Here is a 20792-nt window from a genome sequence, read left to right on the forward strand (position 1 = left end):
TGTTAAGCCTCACATAAGTCATTCTTGATTTGCTTTCATTGTCCAGAGCCTTCTTTTACTGTGCCACCTGTCACTGTGATGTGTATACTCCTGAGCTAATTGGAAAATGTAGCTGCAAAAGCAAGAACCATCGACACTTCACAGGTAACTAACTGCACTTTATAGCTGGCTGTCTTGAGCCCAGTTTCTGGGGGCATGACCAAGGAAAAAGGAGAGGTTCCATCTTTTAAAAGAATGCCCATTTGAACTTGGCCAAGAAGGGGCAGACATTTCCCCACTGGTCATACAAGACCTGAGTAGCAGTCTTTTAGAGCTGAAAGAAACCTTACTAGTTATCTAGTTCAACTTGTTCACAGGTCAGGCAGTGAGTTCCAAATGAAATTCGCTAAGGAGCAGGTCTGTGGAGCTTCTCATGCTGTCATTCTACATGTAAAACTAAAGTCTCTACCTTAACCCTGTTTCATTTTCTCTGAATCTTTCAATTTCCCATTTAGAATCTAAGACAGTTTGGGGCATAGAAAAAATGTATGCCTATGTAATTTCCTGAAATGCTTCAGTCTGAGAAGTATTTTTAATTAATTGGACTTCAATACCCTATTTTGGATTTAAAAATTAAACATTGACTGTTTTTGTATTCTATAATAATATGAATCATTCTTGAGGCAAACATGAGGCTGACTAAATAGGAGAAACATCCCACTAAAGAAGGTGTGAATAAAAAAGAAAAAAAATGCATTGAAAGTATAATCTCACATACAAATCTTTATATTATATGAAAAAAATAGCATGTTGTCTGTAGCAGACATATTTGTGTAAACACTACAAATCAAACTTTTACAAATGAATTATAAACATGCATATGCTTGCACTGTCAGTCATTTTGCAAAACAAATACGTTTTATAAAAATGAGTAATATGCCCTTTATTCAGCTGACTTTTAAGTGTGCTTTTACTATAAATTTTTTAAAGCAGGAAGTTGCTCTAGTATAAGGGTGTAAAAATTTTGTTTAAAGAGAAAGGCTCTGCCTTCATATTTGTAGATATGCCAAATTTTACTCCTAGAACATGTATTTTATAGTATCTGGGGAGTAAATTAGTAAGACTTCCAATTTACAATCTAATGTTTGAGCTTTGCTGTAGTTATTACGTTCATCAGAATTTTTTATTCATCGCATAATGGAATCATTTCTTCTTCCTGCTCCATACTGATCCTCAATCACCACTCCTACCAAGCCTATCCCACTGCTTTCAGAACTATTAATCTGGTACCGAGATTCTTAAATAGCTTGCAGTGAGTCAGCTGTTCGTGACTTCAATTTGCCAGACGATGGCAGCAGAGTACCATGAAATGGGCACCAGTCTGGTGCCTAGAGAGTGGACTTGAGTGTGAATTAGAATCTGAAGAGTTAGCTCTCGCCAAAATGTGCCAAAGAGGACATCACTATAGAGCAGACTGCTTGTCCTAATATATTTACAAGTCATGATAATGTCTGGAAATTCTCCCAGAGAATTAACTTTCAAAAAGGACTTAGGAACTTACCAATGGATGACAAAATATATACTTTACTACCTTTGGATTAGTACAAATTTCAGGTTGATCATTTCACATCTCAGAGCCAGGTGAAGTGTATCCCCAGTCCATCTCTTCAATAATTTTCACTATATTGAGATAATTAAGTTTCCTAGGTCCCACCAGTTTCTTCCTTCCATTATACTGCATGACACTTCAAAACCTTGAATTCTGACCATAGTTGTACCACTCATTAGCTGTGGTTAAGGGAAGACACACTACCTTTTGGGGCCTCAGTGCCATCATTTCGAAACTGGGAAGTCCTCATCACCGCTATGGCCCTTTTCCATTCTGATAGTCTATGATTTATAATCCCTCTACCGTTGATTACCTTAATTTTTTAAAACTAGAACCACACCAGAGGTCCTCCACTTAAGTTTATAATGTTATGTTTTAGAGAGGCAGCATGGTGCAGTGGTTGAGATCATAGATTCTGCATTGATCATGTATTAGCTGTGTGTCTTAGTGCAAATTATTTAAGGTCTCCTTGTGCTTGAGATTTCTGACATTTTCATTATGTACAATGTCGACAGTAATGTTAGGTATCTCAAGGATTAAATGAGAATACTTAAAGAGAATACACATTGAATATATTAATATAAAAAGCATTAAGACTAGTGCCTGGCAAATGGTATGTACTACATACATGTTAATCATTATATTACCCATGGGAACATAAACCCAAAAAGAATCTTTTCTCATCAATGAAATACAGATGAAATAAGAATTGGAGTTCTAGTAGAAATAAGAAAAGTTCTAGTAGAGTATACTTATTTTAACCTATTACTTAATTTTACATATATATTTTGTGTGTGGGGGGGAAAGGGGGTCAGAGAATGAAGACTAGTAGGGCTAGACTTCAGAACAGGAGGAGTAATTGTCTTTCTGTTTTTCTGAGTAATGTAAGTTAGATAAGTTATTGGGCAGGAACTTTCCTAGTTCCAACTATAGAATTCACTGACTGCTATTCTAATGCCTAATGTTTTAGAGTAGTTGTTCTCAACTAGGGCAAGGAGGTAGACATAAGTATCTTTGTATGTGATGGAGTGGAGGGACTGGGCAATGTGAAAATGATCTTTAGGAAAGTCGTGGCCAAATATCCCTCATCCCCACCCCCTGAGGACTGTTTAAGAGTGCTCATTAAAATGCTATTTTTGTGTGTGAGTGTGTGATGGAGTCACACCTGAAAGTGAGGGGAATTAGGAAAATGAAATTAGAAAGAGAGTGTGAAAGGAGTTAGGTATAGAAAAAATGGTAAGAAATGGTTTGAATAGGTGATCCAAACTTGAATTTACCTTACTTCACAGTTTTCTTTAGGTTTAGACGTGGGTCACTTTTTTCATAAATATCCAAGACCAACTGACCGCTTTAAGAAAGGAGTCACCCCAGCCAATTAGGGAGAAGAATTCCAAACCAAGAACATAGAGATATGACCACCCTAATGACTCCACCAGCTCGTCTCCCTAGCTTGGCTTACCTAGGCAGCTCTGAATTCCAGTTCAAGCTCTCCTCCTATACCAATGGCCTTACATAGGAGAGAGAGATGTTCCTTCATGATTCTTCTTCTTTAAAGTGGGGTCAGGACCACATGACCACTGAATTCCAATAAAAATGAAAGCAATTTGGTATTATAATAAGTCCACAAAGAACATACAGAAATGTCTTATATTCCTATATTGATGACAGATGCCATTGTTCTTCTAATCCTACAGTTGACTATGAGGCTCCATATTCTTCAGTCCTTGGTATCCAACTCCACCTCAGCTGTGGCCCTCTTTATTTTTCATCTCAATGATTACAATAGTTTCCTAGCTGGTTTCCCTGGATCTAGCCTCTTTTCATGTCAATTAATGCCATTCTTCATGGCTATAATAACTTTCTTGAAATAAAGTTCTGATCATGAATGGATGGGAAAATAAATAAATAAACAAACAAACAAATAAATAAATAAATACTATCTCCACACTTGCAAGATTAAAGTATTGGCTGGATTTACTGCCCTGCTGCTTCTTCAGCTCCTAAGAGTAGTGGTTCTTATCCAGAATACATGATATTACTTTTTAGGTATATCACAATGATTGGTAGGTATAAAATGTTGTAAACAATTGCAAAAATTAGAGCAGATTCAGAACCATCCAAATAACATAGGGATTATTTTCACTCATTTCAGCTATGATAAGATTTTTGAGGGAGATAGAAAGGAGTAGAATTATTGCTATCCATATGGAAATAATATATGAGGCATGTCTTAACATGTGGTCTTATCATGTATGCTAGGAAAGAAAAATATTTGCATGTAGCTTTTGCTTGCTTGAAAAAGAGAGAAAGATAATTAAAATGTTGGCCATGTATAAGACTTCCAATTTTTTTCAGTCATTCATTGGTCTCAGATGCCGTGTCTTTTTTGATGTCTAATGCTTTATCCAGAAACCTTCTTCAGAATATCCATAGAGAAGTCATAGTAAGACATAGCAAGACATTATCAGTCTAGCTAGATTGTTAGACAAAATTCACTCCATTTTTTTCTTGCCTGAAATAGGAAAAAATAATTACTTGCATACTGTCAGCTATAGACAAAAATATAAATAAATAAAATGATCAAACTGCCTTAGAATGAAATCAAAGAAACTTCAGTTGCTTATCTACTGCTCCAAGAGAGATGACTTTGCCTTCCTACTTTTATTTTATTTTTTGCTTTATTCCCAAATGTTTAAAGCGGCATAGAAATTGGGGGCAAGGGCAACAATAGATTGTTGCCTTAACTACCTAACCTGGTAGAGAGAACACCTTTCCACTTTTTTTGAAGGTCATTAAGATTATAGAATTTAGAGTTGGAAGGACCAAAAAAGATCATGTGGGCCAGTTCATCTTTCACCTTCAGGCTGCCAACACACAGCCAGAGACTTCACCAGTCCTCATAGAGGCTGTTCTTTCCAACCCTCACATACATGCATGTACTTCGATAATTATGAAAGCTTCCAAAATTATACAAATCGTTAATACGTTTCCAGAAAAGACTTTATTAAGAATGAAGCTTTAGCAAAAACATCCATAAGTTCATAGGCCTCACCCCACCCACTTATTTTCCCTCCGCACATACCCTTTTTTTAGTACCTGGCAAATGTTGTTGGCCAGAAAGTTAGGCTTTGAGAAAGCAGACTTCCCGAAAGTTCCATTGTTCCTAAGCCAGTTTGAGCATGTTCCCTTTTACATTCCATAGCTCAGCCTTCTATCACATATACTAAGCTAGCTAATGATTGACAGTGGGTAACACACTATTTCCCACTCAGATTTTTCTTCAGATGTTCCCTTCCTGAGCCTTTCCCTTAGGGCAAAAGGTAACCACAAAATAAGGAAACATCAGTCAACTTGAAAATCCTCATCAAGCCCCCATATGAAAGTGAAGACTTCTGAGGATTACAGGTAGAGAGCAATCTTATGCCAAGCCTGGCTCTTAGCACAGCTGTATGATGTGATTACTGATGGTTTAAGCAGACAAATCACCTATGCAAAGGATGTCGCTCTTCTTCTAGAAGTGTGTTTTGACTCAATTGATATTTTCTGTGGATTAGAATGGTTCAGAAAGAATTACAAGGAAAGAAGAGGGATACCAAGCTATTTTTGTGGCTTTTCCTGTCTACCCTTGTCCCAAACCTGATGATATGTGGGTTTATAGCCTTGTTCCACCTGAACTCCCCATTCTGAATAGTCTAAGTACAGAGATGGTCCTAAAACTGACACTGGAATAAAAGGCCACGTCTTTTTTCTCTGCTTGGGTGGGTGGGGAAGAGGAGTAGCAATGATGGCTACTCTTTGAGTCTGTCCCTGTCCTTGATAACTTCTCCTCAGACAGTCTCCCCATCTCTGATTCTGTTCGGGCAAGCAGATAATTCAGGGTCCTTGAAGAATGAAAGAGAAACATTTAACTTCCAAAGCATCCTTTAGAATGTTATTTGTTTATTACATTACCAAGTGCCAATTCTTATTGATCAACAGTGGTTTCCTAGCCTAGTTAATGTGTTGAAAGGATTGTTAGGTTGGATCTGGGTTCCAGAATAAGAATGGTATGATTGAGTACCAACATATGGGTGCAGGAAGAAGTAATGGCTCATGTGTCAGTTTTTTTCCATCTCAGTGCAGTTTCATGTTGCTCATTGAATTACTAAATTTCAAACATTCTTGCATTTATCCTCACAATCATCCTTTGAAGTCCCACTATTATCCCCATTTGCAGATGAGAAAATTACTTGCTTTTGTGTTATTTCCACATTTTGAAATTCACAAATGTTTGGAGACATAGCCCATGTAAAATCAAGATTCTCGACAAGTTAAAATGAATAATAAACGAAGCCTTAAAGGAAAAATAAAGTACAGGGAGGCAATATTCCTGTAGCATGGATTGCAACCTGAACAGAGAAGGGGAACTTGGATAGTATTTTTTTCTTAAGAGTCCTATAGTGGTTCCAGACTGTGCCAGTAGCAGGAAGGCTCCTCAGGTGCTATACTCTTGGGTGAGATGGGAGGAGTGATGGATTAGAAAAGTACAGCAGCCAACTCAATAGGTACTTATCTTAAGCATATTGTATGGTATTAAAATACTCACAATCATTTTCTAATTCTGAAAAAAGAAATTAAAGGGTTTTCTATAATTCATCCTCTTAGAACTAGTGTTTACCTAAGGGCCCCCAGCCTTACCCTAGTCCAGGACCTGGAAATGTCTCAGCCAGTAGGAATGGTACAAAAATCTCTCTCAAACAGATATTATGCCAACTCACTAAGATTCTTATTCTATTGCAGGGACAATAAAAGCAAAGAAAAACAGCACGAAGGAATTCTGTGGCACACCAATGCCAGAGTTTTTATCAGGGGAACAGCCAAGCGTAGTGACTAGCAACATGAGCTGTTTGACTAGCGACATCAGGTAAGAGCCTCAGAGAACTCTGGTCCCCTATCATTTTCTGAGAACCATGGGGCAATAAAAATTTTACTTAAGCCAGAATATTTGCTTTCTCAGCTCCTATACTGACCAGTAGAATTTTCCTAACCAACATGAATTCGTGCATACTTTACCCAGGATCCTTAAGCTAAGCAAATTTACCTTCCTTAAGATTCCTCAAATAAGTTGTACCTGTGATACCCAAAGGTTATGATGCTTATGATACCTGAAGGTTATGTACTCAGTTTCCTTCATGTCACCTTTCAGGCGTTCTAGAAATGTGAGTTGGGACAATATTTCAACTATTCCCAACTGGCTTTTCTATTATTAATTTATTCCCTATTTCCAACAAACTGATGATGAGATTGCCTTTGTTTTGGAATCTGCAGCATAGGGTCCTTAAATCCTTCCTCCCCTCCCTTTGCCCTGCAGCTCTTTAGTACATTAAAAACTTGATTAACTACAGTGCTGGTTTGGAGGTGGAAGGTGATCTGTCTGGTTGAGTTTAAGTAGAGCATTGATCTAAAAGTTCTATTACTCTGAACTTTATTGTGGATAACTGTAATATGTTCGCTGAGTTTCAGTTTAGTAGCTGTAGTGTACCGAGAAAACCCTTCGTGACTGAGAAATATGATTGCATTATCAGAAAAGCATAGTCATTATGCTCTGGCATTGCATAATGTAAATTTAAATGCTAGTTCTAAGCTATGTGATCTTGGGAAAGTTGCTTTACTTCAAGATGTCTCAGTTTTGATATCTTAAATGAGTATAACAGTAATGAATACTCCGTAGATTTTTTGTAATGATTGAATAAGATTAGGTATTTAAAGTACTTTTTCTGGATTCCTGGTTGAGAGTAAGTGCTCATTAAATGTTCCTTATTATTACAATTACTATACCTAGGTACGTGCACAAAATTGGACTGAATATGTATTAAGGGCAGCGCCTTCCAAAGATGTGGATTTTGAAATAAATCCTTGCTATAATTCACCTCTTTCTTTTAATACATGAAAACTCATGCTGTTGTTTAATTAAGGATTCTGGATAGATGGGTTGTGGATCTGGTTAACAGAGGTTTGACCGTACCTGTCCTAGAGGTGAGGCAGGCCTTGAATGTCTGAGCCAGCACTTCATGTGTGCACTGAGGAATATAAAAGTCCTAGGAGTTATAGTTTCTGTCCTTCCTTGCCTTTCATTCCAGGATTTTACGAAACTACGTGAGATAATTTATGAGAAAGGATTAAGATCTATTTAGAGGAAAGGTGCTATGGAATTTCATGAATTTGTATTTTACCTCTCACTTAACAACAACACAGCTACAGACCAGCATTAGAACTTGCAGATAATTTTTTCTTTTAAAGAGGTTGGTAAATGAGTATTTATTGAATACCTGTATGTGCTATGGTAAGTACACACTGTAGACACTGTGCTCGATGCATTTGTAGATACGGAAATCATGCTTCCACTCCTATGCAATCTAGTTGGGTAAACAAGATGAATTCACATAAAATCAATCAGAGGCCAAATGAGGCAGCATTCCTTCAAGTGCTGCATTGATGATTCTAGCAGGAAGTCAAAGGAGGAAAACGTCAAGGAGGGCTGGATGGAAAGTGTCCTGTGAGCGATGGGATTTGGGAGGTAGAAGAGAGTGGGAATCTCAACTCCTGTGAAGAGTACGACATAGGCCAGGCCTGGAGAAAACGTGGAACCTTCCATGTACCAGCTAGCCTGACGAGAGGTGAGAATTTATGGTAGAGTGCTGTGAGAAATAACATATCAAATTTCTTAAGGATACATTCTTGGCTATTGGTATTGTGCATGCATGTATATGTGTGTGTACATTATATTTATGTTAATGCAAAGTTATCACAAGATCAAAATTATTCAACTTTGAAAACTGTTTTGATAATATAAAGGCAATATATATGATAACACATGAAGTGCTCCAACCATGTTTTTGCTTTCGTTTATTCTTTGTGATGTCTTCTCTGTGATAATAGAGGATTGGCAATTCATGGATAATCAGAGCCATACACAAAAAAAATCCTTGAATGTAATTTTAGTTATTCAGTTTCACAGACTCCCCACATTCTTTAACACAGCTTTAAAAACAAAATTATTTAACTTATTTGTATTTTTCCCATTGTCTTTAATTCCCCCATTGTCTATGATAAATAAAAAATGGTCCAAAGCAGGCATCTAAAAGGAGAATTGATCCAGATGGCCTAGTTTATCCACAAACTGGGTCCATCAGCCTTATATCTAGCTGGATGATCCCTGAATATGCTTTAAAAACTCCTAAAAATGTCAGAGATAGTGATAGTTACCCATCCCTGTGTAGGTGATAGTTACCCTTAAGATCACCTCTAAAGATGATGATTACTTAATTCACTTACACCTCTTAATTCAAAGTAAGATGTGTTTACATGGACTACAGAGACTTAAAAAGAACACAGCAATCAGGACCATACTGCTGATTAGACAATGGTATACCCTTAGATAGATAAGTGCCATTTGTGGGTGAATTTCTGCGATATTTCATCAATGGAGTTTGTTAGCTCAGTTGATTTAACAGTGTTAATGGGATCAATGACAGACCCTGCTCCTACTTAGCACTATAGAATAGGGTGCCTTTTATTTCTTTGTGTGTGTGTGTGGGGCGGGGGGCAAAGATAACTCCAGCCAGCAAATTGGCAAACATAAATCCTGGGTAATAACAAAGAGTGATAAAATAGACTTGATGGCTTAATAGATACAAATAGGCACTATTGGGGAAAAAATATCAAATGCATAATATGTGCTATTTGTAATCCATTTTTGATGTGTTAATAGTATTACATCATATACCAAAAGCAGCCTAATGTTATTAATAGTTTTGCTAACATTGGGCTTGATGATTTTAAAGATGTAATCTTCAGGCCACGAGTGCGTTTTCTGGTCAGCCCAGAAACTGCTGTCTTCTATTCTTAGTACTTGAAGCAATACAGACAGTCCTAACTTATACAAAAGTTATAGTCCAATATTTCATTGCATCCCTGGTATCTTTTCTTTCCCATAAAATAAGCAATGTTATAAATAGCAGTTACGTTCTGAGACTAACACACACAAGTCTATTTAATAGATAGTAGTTGAATATGTATTTGTTAAGTAAGCAAACACAGGCTCTATTCACCTAAGTTCTGTGTCCTTAAATCAAGGAGTCATGTTATATGAGAGAAAGTGAATATATCCTTTTCCTTTTCAGGTTGATAAAATTAGACCTATGCAACATTTTATGATAAATAAAAATGCATCTTGACCACTCCTGGAACCCCGTTGTCTTTGCTTCCAGTTTCTTTATCTGATCACCCTACTTTGGGTGACCCGAGGAGAGTTCTGCCCATTTTACCTGTTATACAATTATCTATTATTTTCTTCCTCTTTTCTATCAAAATTCACTTCTTCAATAAAACTAATTTTAATTAGATATTAACAAGAAAAGATTTTACAGCTAATTCATATTATGGTGTGACTGACGAATAACACAATAACCACACTAAGCCATTCAGTATTTTTATAATAGAAGTAGGTGTTTATAAACTCAAGTAGATATTGATATATATTTAATCCGTAAAACAAGGAGCAACAGACATTTCCAAGCAGTGTATGATACATCTGGGTCAAGAGAGAAAACCATTTCTAACAGAAAGGTTTGTCTTCTTTGGGCATAGCAGCCCTTCCATAGAAATCCTCCCTGTGGGTCTCTTTGATTCAACTCTAATAGACTACATTGAAATCTAAATATATACTTTCCCACATAACTTCTCTTCCCTCTATGTCTCTGTGAAACTTATAACCAAGACCATATTTATAACATCAACTTCTTCATATACTCTATGATCTTTTGGAGATACCAGAGACCATGAATGTTATGTTTTTCTTTCTTTTCTAATGCTCAACCCAGCTTTAGCTTTTTCAAGGTCAAGTGGTCCACAAATATCAGCCATGAGATTGTCAATATAGCAGGCATGAGCCCTAGTTTACCATTCTCTTTATCCTTTAAGCTTTGGTTTCTTCATCTGCAAATCAAAGAGATAACATTTGAACCTAAATAATTGAAATGTTGGGAGGATCGAATGAGATAAAAGTTTGTCGTACCTAACACACAGTAAAAATTGAGCAAGTGAAAAATGGTTCATGTTATTGTCATTCTGGTTCCCCACCTCACTCTGCCATCATTTTTCTGGCTCTTAAATGTCTCTGCTTTGCCACCAATTTCTTTTCACATTCAGAGGGAGACGGTTTGAAGTTTAAGACCTTCTAAAATTTCACTGTCTACTACCCCCACCCATAGACCATCAGCTCAAAGGTGTGTATCAATAGGGTTTTCAGTGAATATCTATAATGTAGTACCTCCCACTGTTTTAGTCACTTTGCCACGTCTAAGTCTACCCATAGTTTGCCATTCCCCCTCTAAAACACTTTTTCATGGCAATTCCAGTTCCTTCCTTGGCTATTTCCCAGTGCCTTCCAGCATAACTAATCCCATGGCAGTCTTCAGTTTCTGAACAAATTACAGTCCATTCAGAAGGACTGCCAGGATATCCTCTTCCAGGCCAGACGCATGTTAGTGTAAGAGGTTTAAAGACCATAAGAACATGGAGAAATCCATCCAACTGGGAGAAATTATTTGTTTCTCTTCTGGCAGACCCACTCCTGGCCCTATATAATTTATGCCCAGGCATGACTCTTGAAACATTTGTCTTCATGACCTCTCACTTTTAGGTATTATGCCCCTTCCACCACACAAACACACACACACACACACACACACACACACACACACACACACACACACACACACATACTGTTCTCTTAAGAAATGAAGCAGGACCCTTCCTCCATTTTTATTCTCAGTTCTGCACACCTCATTGAATTCTGTCCCTGAGGTGATCCAGACAAGAGAAACACCATCTTTTAGCATCAGTGATGTTTGAACTCCTACTGAGGACCAGCTTCCAGGGTCTTTCCAGAGGCAGAATAGTAGATATAAATCACCATACATGGTTCTTCTCTATTCATGCACATCTTGTCTGAACTTTCTACAGAAATTCATCATACAAGATCTGAATAGGTGCTTTTTTTCCCCTGTTCTTTCATATTCAGCTTTTAAAATGACTTTCTCTCTGGACAAGCATAGACTTTTTTATATAAGTAAAATATAGTCCTTAACTAGGAAATCAAAAGCATGCCATTGGTATTGAGTTTAATAAGCATCTTAATCAAGTCTCAATACAAAGTCCAAAGTCCAAAGAAAACAATAATACAATATGCATTCATATATAGGTATATGCATGGGGTACAAGTATAGGTATGCGGTAGAGATAGAAACAGACTTACGCATACACATATAGAAATGATATTTTTAAGCACAGTGAGCCTGAGTTCCAAAGACAGATGAAAGAGTGAAGGTAGTGGGATAATAGGAAAGTAAGAATTTAGAAAAAAATGTCTAGGTACTTTCCTTTAAACCCTCTAAATAACTTTCTTTTCTAGTTCTTGTCTGTCTATAGACAAAAATTTGATTTCTGAGAGGCAATGTGCCACAACTCTGGGAAAGCACCCCATATATAAGAATAATTCATCAATTATGTATAGTTGAATAAATGAATTCTTTAGATTAACAAACTATTTTATTATTATTTAAAATAAAAGACAAAAAAAACTTCAGGGTTCATAAAAGTGTCAGACTAATACCGTAGAAAATTCAACGTATATTTTTCCATTACTCTCATCGTCCTCTCCATATCTGTTTGACTAGATTAGGAGGCTGTAATAAAGGAGGGACAAAGTCCTTTTTAAAACCTCTTTGTGATTCTGTGGACAGGTCTTAAGAAAAATGAAGTCATATTCTCCTAGGACTTGTGGTTATGGAAATTTCCATTGATTTAGCTGGGTGGTAAGATGAGGAGGCAGCCCTCATATCATGGGAATAAAAATTACAGTGTGACAACTGATCATTTACTGAGTATGTATATTTATTTGCATTAAGTAATTGGTTTTTGCATGTTTTCGTTCTTATATATAATCTCCTAAAAGGCAGGGATGAGACCTTTTCTGTTTAGGGTCATGTATAAAAGACCAACCTGACAAGACAAAGTGAAGACTATGGCAAGCTTAGTCACTGTTTCTAAGTAAAACTCTATTCAAGGACTAATGATATGACTTACATAGTTTCTAGGGGGGAAAAATGTGAAGTAGACAGTTGTTACGGACTTTTCATTCTTATTCTTTGCCCTCTGTTTGACACCCCACTGTCACCCTTTTCAGGGGCTCACAATCCCCCGCTACTTACTGCCCCCATCAACATCTGTCTGAACCATTATTTGCAAAAACAGAAGTTTACAATATTAACTCTTCCAGGGATAGTTTTTCTTTCATCAGGGATCAAGGACTTCAGCTAAGGAACCTAACTGGGAGATTTCAGGTATCAACCAAAAGGGGGAGGTATGATTTTAGGTGACATCAGTAAGAGCCTATTGGGTATATCCAATACCATACCTCAAAGCCTATGGCATGCTATGACATGTTAGTGTCTAGGTGGCAGCAAGAGCTATCAAGCAGGAGGCCGCCTGGTCCTATGACTATAGCGGTGGCTCCAGAAGTGGACTGTCAAGCCTCAGATCTCAGCTCTTTGACTTCCAGGCTGCGTGATCTTGAGCAAGTCCCTCACTCTTCTGTGGCTCCGATCTCTTATCTATAAAACAACTCGTACCAATCTCATAGGGCTGATGAAAAGATTAAGTGTGAGACTCTTGGCCAAGTTCCTAGCAGAGAGTACACTCTCAATAAATGTTAGTCCTCATCATGACACAGAAGACAAGATTGTCTACGAAATAATTGAACCCATGGTTTGGAGACGCACCTCCAAAGCAGGTTTCTGCTAAAATTTTGCTAGCATTGTATATTTGTATTAACACAAACAGCACGCTTATGAAAAAGAGGACTTGAGATAAATGTCATTTTAGTTGAAATCTGAGGGGATAGCAAGGCTGCAGTCGAACTCACCTTTAGTTATATGAGAGGTAGACCCAGTTCCTGTCTCCCCATGAAGCAATGTGGTCTTTTCCTGGTAGGAGTGGTTTCTATTATTAGCCCTTTCTCTAAGAACTTGACAGTATAAGAATTCCTAGCCTATATTAGACAGATGTTTGGTTCCCAAAGACCACACTGACTTTGATAGGGAAGGTCAAGAACAAGACCAGAATTGTTAACTCAACATCAACTATCAGGGATGTTTACTCAATATATTCTTGACTTTTGTGTAATTATCTATAACTTTTCATCCAGACTTGCCAAGAACAAGTTAGTTTTTGAGCCTCTAACAGTCCCCTAAATCACTGGGAAATCTGTCTTGCCAAGACAAGAGTAAGAAAAGTCACCTTTAACAAACTCCTCTCCTCCCCACTCCAGACCCTGCTTCCCTTTTCCTTCCTATGTCCGGTCCTATTCTACAGGCCAGGTCAATGAAGGCAGACAGAAGGCAGGCAAAACTTTAGGGTTTCAGTGTAGCTTTACACCTTAGCAGCTGTCTTCAGCACATACGCAGCTATCAGAACAATAAAATATTGCTCATTGCTTCTACCCCACAACCAATTAGGTCAGCTGTAAATATTGGAATTGCTTGGTAAACATGCTGGAAGATTGTGCTGACTTGTTAATATAAGTGAAAATGTAATTAGATTTATAACACTTTTTTTTCCCCAACCATAATTTACAACAACAACAGAAGAAAAAAAATTCTCTTGCAACCTGCTGAAATATCATTATTAAAATGCACATGAAAAGTCAATTATGCCAGAGGGAGGCATTTAAGAGAAGCGAGTTTCCATACCCTGGGATTACACCGTGGGGATTACATATTTCTTATTTATTTTTTTTCCCTGAGATCTTTGCTGCTGCCAAATGAAAAGGAACAGATATTTTACTTATTTCACTCTGAAATATTGCTACGGATAGTGCTAAAAAGTAAACTAAATAAACCTGGCTGCCTGGAAACCTGCACTGCTCTCCTCAAAGCCCCAGGAACAGCTGAGTCGTCACCATTCTTTTTTATTTACAAGCCTGTTCTCTCTATAAGCAGGAGTCACAGTCCTTAAAACAAGTGGAAACTAGATACTTTTTCTAAATGTAACTCCATTTTACACTCAGAATGAGTAGGTTATTAAGTATAATTCTACCCTTATGGAAAGACTAGAATTAACCCCTTATTTTCATTTTGTTAAAATGTGGAGTTTCCTGTATTCCCAGGGTCATACTGGGAGTACAACTCTCTCCACAGACAAGATGGCACAGGTGCCACCACTTGCTCTGCCTGGGCCAGGAGATGCTCGGCATCCACATGCTGGGCTGGGCTTCCTCGGCTGCAGGGGCCTTTGTGTCAGGTGAGGCTCCCTCCACTTCTCTTCCAGAGACTCGGATTTTAATCCCAGGTCCAATTGTAACCCACACAGTTTGCTGCCCCTCTGCTTTCTGGTTTCCTGATAATGAAATGTAGGCATTATTATATCTTATCTGCATTGAAGGTACCAGTGGGGAAAAGCTAGTTTAAAAAATATCATAAAGCAATTTATAAGTGTAGAGAAGCTGCTGATTTCACTCTCAAACTTCTCCTAAAATGTTCAGTTTCGATAATGGAATAAATTTTTAGTACATATTTTTTAAAATCGCTAGTGCATATATTGTGGATAAATGACTCTTTGGGGAAAGATTCTGGTGTTGCTATATAAAAATCAATCAATAAAGTAAATCACATATCTGTGCATATATATGTATATGATTTACTTTATACAATTATGCTTTATACACCCCTATAATACATACTCTACAGGTACACCTATTTACAGGGAAGTCCATAAGAGCCTGAAACAGGGATTGGCAAATTTACAGACTGATTCAAAGTAACGTCATAATCCATTGGTGTGGCTTAGTAATTGAGAACAATGCAAATGGTCTTCCAACATAAAAATGTTCACAGTTTCTCTTTATTGATTGATGTAATCCTTATGATTAATACCTTTGTATTTACATTTTATTACAAGTCAGGAGCATGTTAATATTCCTAGTTCTTAAAATAATATTCTATGAAAACAATTTTCATACTGATTAGCTTAGATTTGCTTCAACTGAAATATTCTGTTTGATTTTACAGTCAGCCAAGCCTGGCTTTTACACTGTTTGGGGGTAAATCTGAATATTCTCAGACCTTTCTAAATATCCCTGGTTTCAGCTTTTGCCCACAGCATAGGTATTCAGCTGCCAGAACCATAGGTAATATGTTTCCTTTTTTTCTCACTTGAATTCTCCTTCAAGAAACTCCTTTTGTGGATCAGCCTCAGAAACCAGTTTTAAGAGATTTATAAATGGCTCAGAGGGAAAAGACAACTGGGAAGGATTTGTAGGGCCAGGTCAAATATCTATTTGGCTCAGCTTTCCAGGAACAGTTCTCAGCACCCACACCCTACCCAAACTAATTGATTTTCATCTGCATCCCTTAAGCTAACCAGGGAATAAGTTCTGAGGTGGGGAGGGGGGCGGGGAATCAATGAACCCAGTGGCATAAGATTCTGACCTCTCTATATGGAGTCTATCTTTTTCCCCTCAGCTAATTTAGGGGAAAAGGGTGAACATATTAAAGTGTAAAATAGGCAGAAACCATCCTAGGTGAGATTAAATTCATCTCTTTTCTAAGTTAAAGGCTTATGTCAGATGACTCTAAATCTTAAGGGATATTTGGGACCAGGACAAATACAGGAAAAATATGTGTTTACAATATATATACGCAGATGATCTCTAAAAATCCTGATTATGTTCCTTCTTCTAGAAGGTCTTTCAAAGTTTACCTTCCTACCAAGGATCTTTTTCTTTCTTGGAGGGAAAAGAATTAAAGGTAAATTATTCTGAATGAAACATTCTTTTACCAGATAGTCTCATCTCTACTTCCAGATCTGTGGAACAACCTTAGGTTCTCTTTTTCCCTCCACTCACTTCTTTACTCTCCTTCATTTTACTGTTTCAGCCACTGCATCATGTCAGTATTTTTCCAGGTGTATTTTCCCAAGCCAAGAAATAACAGAAGAAAAGAGGAGGTATGACAAAATAATTCCCAGGGTGTGTGTATGTAGGCAAGGATATAAAAATTTCAGGGGACAGAAGCCTTCTTCAAACTGTATCCTGACCCATGATCTAATACCATCCCCTGGCTGGCTTATTTTCACACTAAGAATCACAGTGTACAAGGCTAGATGTTAATGACAGAACCAGTGAAGTTGAAAGGAAGTGAGGAGAAAGGAAAAAGTACAAAAAAATAACTAGATTCTGGAACAATTTCACTATACGAAATTAGAGAATAAAATTAAAAATTGAAACTTTCCCCAAGTACCTGAATTTCTGCCTCTGTTAGCTGCACTCAGAAATATTCTCTCAGGTAGGCAAAAACTAACAATGAAACAAACAGTGAATCTAACCTGGTGTCAATGACTAACACCTGGACTAGCAGTCTGGTTAAGGGATAAGAGAAGCAAGTGAGGAAACTATGACGTACATTTTTCTGTTAAATTCAATCAGTTCTCCTGTTTTCTCTGTTTTAGCCCTAAAAATATCTTGAATTTCTCTACCCTTTCCATCTTCACTTCCAATCCCAATCCAAGCTACCATCTTCTCTTTCTAGACCACTGTTGAAATGGCTTTTGACCTGATCTCCCCACATCTCTTCTTGTCCCTTATTATCTATTTCTATATTATTCTTAGGATGATGTATCAACAGTGAAATTTTGACGGTATTGTTGCCTTTCAATGTTTTTTCAGTGCCCTTAGGAATGAGATCGAAATTCTTAACACTCCCCTTGATCATGTGGGCCCTGCCCCTCACAAAAGTCCTCTGAACTCAAATACTACCATATTTTCTCACTTCTCCAAATATTTCCTGCCTTGGGCCTATGCATACACCTAGAATGTCCTTCCCTTCTCTTCTTTATCTAGTAAATTCTTACTGTGTTCCAAGGGTGCTCCAAAACTCAACTCAAAATGCCCTGGATTACGGAAATACAAAGTCCTTTGTATTTGATTAACATCCAAAAGAAGTTTCTTATCCTTTTAAAATAGATAAGAAACTTTCTAATAAGGAATCATGGAACAGAAAATGTATAAGGGAGAAAGTGTTGTATGTCTTTTGGTGAGGCTGAAGCCAGGAAGTGGAAATCTGTGTGCCCTGAGGCGGCTGCACTGTGCCATTGGGTCAGGGGGGCTGTCGAATAGGCCTCATACCATGCACAAAGACTTCCTGTAACTCTCTGTTCTGTGGAATCTGGCTACTCCTGTCCTACAACAACATCTCAGCTCCAACTACAAACCCAGTGACTAGATTCCCAGTATCCCAATTTCCCATTGCAAGAGGAGAGTGTCTGATTGGCTCAGCTCAGTCAGGTTCCTGACTTGTTCAATCACATCCAGGAAGTGGAATCTTCAGGAACAAGCTTGGCTATTATGTGGGGACTGAGGCAGTTCTCAAAGAAGTGCAGGTGGTGGGCTTGGTAGATACCCCAAAGGATCTATTCCAAATAAACACGAGAACCATAATCGTAATACATAAATACACTTAAACAATATCATGTCAAACTATATATATACCATGCCCCTATGGGGTACACAGTAGTATAGTGAACACTTGTAGTGCCCATTAAATAATAAATCGATCCTCAAGGAACATGTGTGTGATGTGCAAGAAAAACCTAAGGCATCAATTAATTGTAGAATATATTGAATAAATCAAGGTACTGCATGTTTTCATCTAATATTTGGTAACTGTCTTTGATGCGTATTGTGCTTTTATGGATTCATTAATTAGAAAGTTCCTTTGAGGGATGAGTCAGTTATTGTGTTAGAGATCAGAAAATTAGTGAGATTAATAAGGAAGCCTTCCTGAAGGAGACAGATCTTGAGCTGCATTTGAAATGCCAAATGCTGTAACAGCTGGCACACTGTGATCTGCATGAACAACAAATAATTAATACAAGGCAAAGTAAACCTGATTGAAGGAAAATGCAGGTTGGCTTTCCCTACGTGAAATTTACCCGGCAACTGGTAAACCATCAGGACTTTGCTCAAGTCAGTTTCTCAGGTATTTTTGCAGGCCTGTCTATAGTGGGCACTGTAAAGATTGGTTTATGGCTCAGATATTTGTTACATTTTAATAAGGCTTGGAAACTTAGATGTTATTCACTGTAGCTGCCAATCAAGTACCTGTGTGAAAGCAAGACAAACATAACAATAAATGCTAAGCACTCCAGTGTTCAGCGATGCTGGCAAGATGCACTGCAGGCTTTATGAATGTGTGAGAGTGAATATACAGAAGCTTGGGAAAAGGTCACTGGTATTTTCAGAGCAATAAATCAAGTATGGAAAGATTTGCATTTTGGCAGTATAACATACAGAGCTGGATTAGAGGAAGAGAATACTTTGAAGTAATATTTCTCTGCTGACTTGTTTTATTAGCTTCCTTTAAACATGTTACATTATTGCTTATAGAATTTCATTTACTCGGATTGGCAGCTTGATAAATACGTCTATTGGCGATGATTTGGATTGCTCTGGGCATTAATATTATTAAAACCTGTCACAAGGAAATGTCTGAAAGATGACTTACTGTAAAGATTACAGCATGAAATAAATCATCCTGTGGTATTTGTTACCATTTATGGCCTCTTGGAGCTGAGTCAATCCCTTTTTATGTTGCATTATTTTTCAAGTTTTTATAGCCTTACATTATATATTGCTGTCAGGAATGAACAGATGGGGTGTCGAACATGAGCTTTCTGAATAATTCCCACCCTCCAGTTATTTGTATGAAGGACAAGTGTAAAACTGTGCGTTCTTGAGTGAAAAGGAGAGAGAAAGAGGTGGAGAAGCTGCTGTTGAGGAAAAGGGATCCCTTTTGTCAGATTGTTTAGGCCAATTCTACCAGCTGGTTGGAATCCCTGACTGGCATTCACCCTGTTTGGGTTTCAAGCAAGAGCTGAGGTAGCTGTATTTGGCTCCAGTGAGCCAACAAATGCCATTTTCAAATGCGTTTTCTCAGATTGCCTCTTGCTGAGACACTTCTGCATTTGGAGGTGAAAGTGTCATTCTCTCTTCCTAAAAAGCTGAGAAATTTGAAGAAAAAAACCCGACAAAAACAGTAGAACAAGAAGAAAGACATATTGAAAAGATTTAATATTCTTTGAGTGAGTGACGAATGTGGACCATTCTGTGGGGGTGCACAAAGGATTTTGTGCAATCTGAATTGTACAGCAATCTAAATTGTTTAGAATCAACACAAAAGGAGTAAAAGGAGCCCCATGGAGATTTTGCGGCCCCTCATAGAGGAGGCAAGAACAGAGGTCTCCAAGGCCTGTACACATTGAAGCCAGGTGTGCCCTTAGGATTTTTAGCTGTTCTCCCCTTTCTCTGAATGAGGCCAGTCAGCTGCTTAATTGTCCCACAAGCCCCTCTGCAAAGTCTTAAGGCTCTGCCACCATTGAAGGAGAAAATGAATCCATGAAAAAGCCTGCCAGCTTTTTAAGAGGACAGGGGAAGTCTATGTAAATTTTCTTCACTTACCTTCCCTACCCACCACTACATCCATTCTGAGCAGTTCTGTAAAGTACCAGCACATAATAGGTACAGAGTCTGGGTGACTGGCATCCGAAATCATTGCTGTCCATCTTGGGACTTTGAGTGAGTTGCTTAATTTTGTTTGCATTGTCATAAATTATAGGTAAGAATATTTTTTTCTGCTTACCTCATGGTGTTGCTATGAAATGTCAAATCATACAACACACACACGCACGCACACACACACACACACACACACACTCTCTCTCCTCTCTCTCTCTCTCTCTCTCTCTCTCTCTCTCTCTCTCTCTCTCTCTCTCTCTCTCTCTCTCTCTCTCTCTTTCTCTCTCAAATTTACCGGCTCCTGCATCCATCAAAGGTAGGTATTTTAATTACTGTGTTGCAACCAGACTCTTGCCTTCTCTCCTCTAAAGGCTACATTTTCTCGAATGTATCACTGTCTTTTACTCATCTCCTCGTCTCCAGATCCCTTAATGACAAGCCCTTCCTCCAACATCTCTTAAAGTTGTTGTCTTACTAGGAGTGATTTGTAGACAAATACTCTGAGCTTCGCAGCCCCTTCCCAAGACCAGACCCATTTTCACACACTGTACTTCTGACTCTCTTGTTCTCTGTCTCTTCTTATTTGTCACTTTC

At 37.9% G+C, this 20792-nt stretch overlaps 1 protein-coding gene across 1 annotated transcript in view; it reads left to right on the forward strand.

Moving 5' to 3' along the window:
- KCNU1 (potassium calcium-activated channel subfamily U member 1) overlaps positions 1–20792 on the forward strand; it is a gene marked incomplete at both ends in the record, with an annotated part of 120650 nt that overhangs the window by 50127 nt on the left and 49731 nt on the right. Inside the window, 2 exons of the mRNA XM_081046664.1 lie at positions 47–144; positions 6368–6491. Of these exons, the coding sequence (XP_080902790.1) occupies positions 47–144; positions 6368–6491 (222 nt within the window). The remainder of the gene's footprint in view (positions 1–46; positions 145–6367; positions 6492–20792) is intronic.

This window comes from Rhinolophus hipposideros, assembly GCF_964194185.1.
Source record: "Rhinolophus hipposideros genome assembly, chromosome: 4".
In the NCBI taxonomy this organism is placed as follows: Eukaryota; Metazoa; Chordata; class Mammalia; order Chiroptera; family Rhinolophidae; genus Rhinolophus; species Rhinolophus hipposideros.